Below are 4581 nucleotides of genomic sequence, written 5' to 3'. Positions count from 1 at the left end.
CTTTCATAAAATTTTATGCAGGTTTAGCAATACTTATTAAAGGTAAGGTATTAGGAAGCAGTATCATAATTTTGTCTTTCTCTTATTAATCAAAAACGATGTTTTGCTGTTGGTAATGTAAATTGGCCATGGTTATTCTCAATTGCTATTAGCATAATGATTATATTATTTGATAATTTCCTTCTTTAATAAAACATATATGCATTCAATCCTTTGAGAAAGTTAGTATATTGCAGGCTATAGTATCTTTAAAGATAGACGGGTTGGTTAAGCTGTTACATCATAAGTATCCAATTACCCGAAGGAGGTTTGCTAAAACTTTGCAAGTTTCATTAAATTGTCTTTGATATGGCAAGACTTAGAGATGATTTAAGACATGATATATCCTTTAATACGTTGCTCTAAGGAGAGCTTGTGCATCTATGGATGGAAAGCTCACATGTCAATGGTGAAAAAGGTAAAGGTGCATTAAATACTTAGAAGAAAATATTTGGATTGTATTAACTTACTTAAAGAGGCAGTCGGTGTGGAGAAACAATTATGAATGTATTTATTTGTTAAGAAACTCTTCATGTGATCCTCTGGAGAATGTGTTCATGAATTATAGTTTTGGAAGGTGTGTTCTTTTATTATGAAGAATTGTATGCTAAGATGATTATTCGTGTGGTTAAAAAAGTTTGCGGTCGTAGTTGTTCAGCCACAAATGTGAGGTGCACAGAATTCTCTTGCTGCTCTTTTGGTAAACTCGAAAGATATCTTCTATTTAGAAAGCTTATTTGGTTTATGTTCTTTTTCTTGTTTAAATGATTTGAAGTGAACTGAGAATATTGTACCAGATAGTTGTTAAAATAAATACTCGGATGATTCGCAGACAGTCATATTCCTACGTAGCTGTATTTTGTAGAGTGTTAAACGTATTAACACGAAATGAAAGGTGACTGCATGTGCTTTGTGGTAATGTTGCTGCATACGGTGTTTATGAACTACTGAGCTGTATTTCGTTGTCTCTATTTGGGATCTGGTGTTAGGAAAAAAAACAGTGAAGCAAAAACCCTTTCTGATAAATTTGTCAATCAATGTAGCTGTTGAACTTAGCTTTATTAAGGTAAGAGTATCAATATTCTGAAAACAGAAGTTATGAAATGAAACTAAGATGACTTCAGACTTCGTCTTTTTGAACATTCTATTATTAATAATAAAGCGATACCTGCATCGTCCTGCTAAAGTCATAAGAGACTCATCTTCCCTCTTGAAAGAGGTTTAAAGTACCACTTCTATTCTCGACATAGTCTATAACACGATGATTAATTGTGATTGTGTACACAATTGCCTACGCTTCTGCCTCTGTTCAGCTCTGTCTAATTGACTTAATTAGACAAGTTCTTCAGATAAGAGCTTAAATTACAATGCAAAAATAAATACCCACTATTGTTAATCTACTTGAGTACACCCGCTGATAGCTGAAAATTGAATAGTCGCATAAGTGGCTACTGTTCTGTCCTAAATCCAGGGCAACCTACCCACTTCGTTCTTGGACATATGGATATACTCCTCCATCGCCTTTAATAAGGCATCATCATTAGTAGCAGGGTCCAATAGAAATTGTTTCTCCTTTTCTCCGGTAACTAGGTTATGAAAATGATATAGACTGAGTACTTTTAGTAGTTGGAATAGGTTCAGTTAGTAATTTTTAGTTTTGTTTTATGTTTAAAGGGTAAACTATTTCTTTGTTCCTTTTCTGTTTACCAAACTTGAACTAGACTTTCCTTTTTCATTCACCTTGTAATTTTTCTAATAACCTGCTCAATGATTAGACTTGTCCAAATTAGAGCCTTACCCCTGTTTGAAGTTTTATATTCCCTTGAGACAAGTTGGGAATATTTGTTGTACTACCATTTAGGAATTTTGATATGTTTGATGTGTTTCTTTTACTATTAGTCTGATTGGCAGTTTGAGATTCAGGTTATGATAGCGGGAACATCGTTCATTCACAACAAATGCAACAGTTGAATTTTGTGGTATCACTATCAGTATAGTGTAGATAATGAAGGACAACCATGATTCAACTTTATGATGACAGATTAATTTGTGAGAATGAGATCCTAATCGGTTTGATATTACGCCATCCAATTGCTATATGAATTCCCTTTCTACCATGACTGCAAACCACTTGTCCTTCCAAAACTTGATATGTTGACCATTCCCTTCTACAAAGTGTTTGTTCACTGAGAATTCTTCCCATAGCTTACAAATGTTCTTCCAGACTCCAACTCCATGGGGTGCTCTTGATAATTTAGTGCAAAAAATGATTCAGGACTCCATGTTTGGCGTTGACAACTTCCTTCCAAAGACATTGCTCATCCTGTGTGTGCCTTCAGTGTCGCTTAAAGTGCAGAAGTGAGGCGAGGGGGCTACATTTTTCTGCCCTAAAGCGCGACCCAGGTGAATAAGCGCTTCGATTCCAGTGGCTGACTAGGTTTTTTTGTTTTAAAATTTGCTTCTTCCAAACATCAGTTGTTACGCACACTTCTTCCAAACATCTGCTTCTTTGTTGCAAGCGACGACTGCCTTCGACTTCTGCTCTTCAGGTAAATTTCTCTTTTTCTCTTCTTCTCCTTCAGTTCTTTCTTCTCTTCTCTTCTTCTGCGACGACTGCCTTCTACTTCTGCTCTTCTGATTTTCACTTCTTCTCTTTTTCTTCTTCTTTTCTATTTTTTCAGTTCTTATTTCTCTGTTCTTGTTCTGCCCTGTTTTCTCTTCTCTTTTTTTTTCCATTTTCTGCTGTTCGTATGTGCTCTGTTTTCTCTGCACTGTTCTACATTTTTTTTGGGGGTTGTTCTCAGTCATCTGCTCTTCTGATTTTCTCTTCTTTTCAGTTCTTATTTCTTTGTTCTTGCTCTGCCCTGTTTTCTCTGTTCACTTGATTTAAAAATTAAAACATTTGCTTAATATGTTCTTTTTATTGAGTTCTTGGTCATTTATCTATGCCTATTTAATTTTTTCTATTTATGTGCTAAATTGCGCTTCACATGAAAAAAGCGCGTGCTTCACTTCTCGCTTCGGTGAAGTGAGGCCTCCTCGCTTTTTTCCGCTTCTCGTTCTCCAAAACATTGCTTCATAGCCATTTCATTAACAAGCATCTGTTATGAAGGGCTAAGTTTGTTATGCCTAATCCGCCTTGGTGCTTTGATAATTGAACCTTAGACCACTTGACCAGATGAAATTTGTGATCCTTGTTGTTCCCTTCGCACAAAAACATCCTTCTGATCTTGTCAAGTTGTTTCAGGTCCCTACTACTCATCAGATATAGTGACATAGTAAGTGGGATTGCTATCAAGGACACTATTAATCAGGGTCAATTTTCCACCCATTGATATATACTGCAACTGCCATGATGCTAGCCTTTTTTCAAACTTTTCCGTCACCCCATTCCATATAGCTTCTGATTTAAATTTGCCCCCCCCCCTCAGTGGAAGCCCCTTATAGGTAGTTGGGAGAGTCCCTATGGTACAACCCAGTATTCCTGCCAATTCCTCCATGTTGTGCACCTCATTTACGGGGTAAATCACACTCTTGAGCATGTTGATATACAAACATGAAAGAGCTTCAAAAATAAGTAGAGTTAGGTTTAAATAGAGCACCTGATTTCTGTCTACCCCACAAAAACTCAGTGTGTCATATGCATAGAGCAAATGTGAGATGTTTACTGAATTTTTTCTCCCCACATCAAAGCCACTAATCCACTGCATCTGCTTAGCTTTGTCCAACATTCTACTTAATCATTCCATTGCTAGGATGAATAAGAATGAAGATAAAGGGTCTCCCTGTCTCAAGCCCCTTTGTGGAGAGAAGGAACCAACTGGACTTCTATTGATCAAAATAGAGTATTTCACAGTGGACATGCTAAATTTTCATTTGATCCACCTTTCTCCAAATCCCATCTGCCTAAGAATGGAGATGAGATAAGACCAATTTAGTTGGTCAAAAGCTTTCTCTATGTACAGCTTGCATAAGATGTCTGTTCCCCATTACTTCAGTTGCCAATCAAGAACCTCATTTGCTATCAGTGAAACATTTGTAATCTGCCTTCCCTTAATGAAGGCATTCTGCTGATTTGAGACCAATTTTCCCACAACTTTCTATGTTCTTTTTGCCAATACCTTAGCTGTGATCTTGTATACACTGCCAATGAGGCTAATTGGTCTGTAAAATCTAAGCTCCAGTGCTCCAATTTTCTTGGGGATCAATGCAATGAAGGAAGCATTGCATGAGCTAACCATCCAACGTTGCTGATGGTAATGACTCATAGTTGCAAGGATGTCATACTTGATAAACTCCCATGACTGCTGGTAGAAGGCCATTGTATATCCATTAGGTCCAGGTGCTTTGTCTGGAGTACTTGACTGTATAGCTGCTAACACCTCGTCTTCAGCAAAGGGAGCTTCCAGATCACTCCTCTCCTCATCTGTGATGGATGCTATACCTTCAAAATTGACAGAAGGTCTCCAACTTTCTTGCTCAATGTATAGCTTTTCATAGAATTCCAGTGTTTCCTTCTTTATCATCTCTTTTTCCTCTATG

The 4581-nt window shown here is 37.0% G+C and overlaps 1 protein-coding gene across 1 annotated transcript; it reads right to left on the bottom strand.

The window, feature by feature from the left end:
- Positions 1 to 3293: 3293 nt before the first annotated feature.
- Positions 3294 to 3770, bottom strand: LOC142174235 (uncharacterized). The gene has a single exon (XM_075240028.1). It carries the CDS (start codon positions 3768 to 3770, stop codon positions 3294 to 3296), a length of 477 nt encoding a protein of 158 aa, XP_075096129.1.
- Between the last annotated feature and the right edge of the window lie 811 nt (positions 3771 to 4581).

The sequence above is a fragment of the Nicotiana tabacum genome, chromosome 20 (genome assembly GCF_000715075.1).
Source record: "Nicotiana tabacum cultivar K326 chromosome 20, ASM71507v2, whole genome shotgun sequence".
Taxonomy (NCBI): domain Eukaryota; kingdom Viridiplantae; phylum Streptophyta; class Magnoliopsida; order Solanales; family Solanaceae; genus Nicotiana; species Nicotiana tabacum.
This window is presented reverse-complemented; position numbering and strand designations above follow the sequence as displayed.

What these genes read in the sequence shown, in the direction of transcription:
- LOC142174235 (XM_075240028.1), bottom strand. Translation starts at nt 3,770, where the DNA reads ATGTTGGACAAAGCTAAGCAGATGCAGTGGATTAGTGGCTTTGATGTG.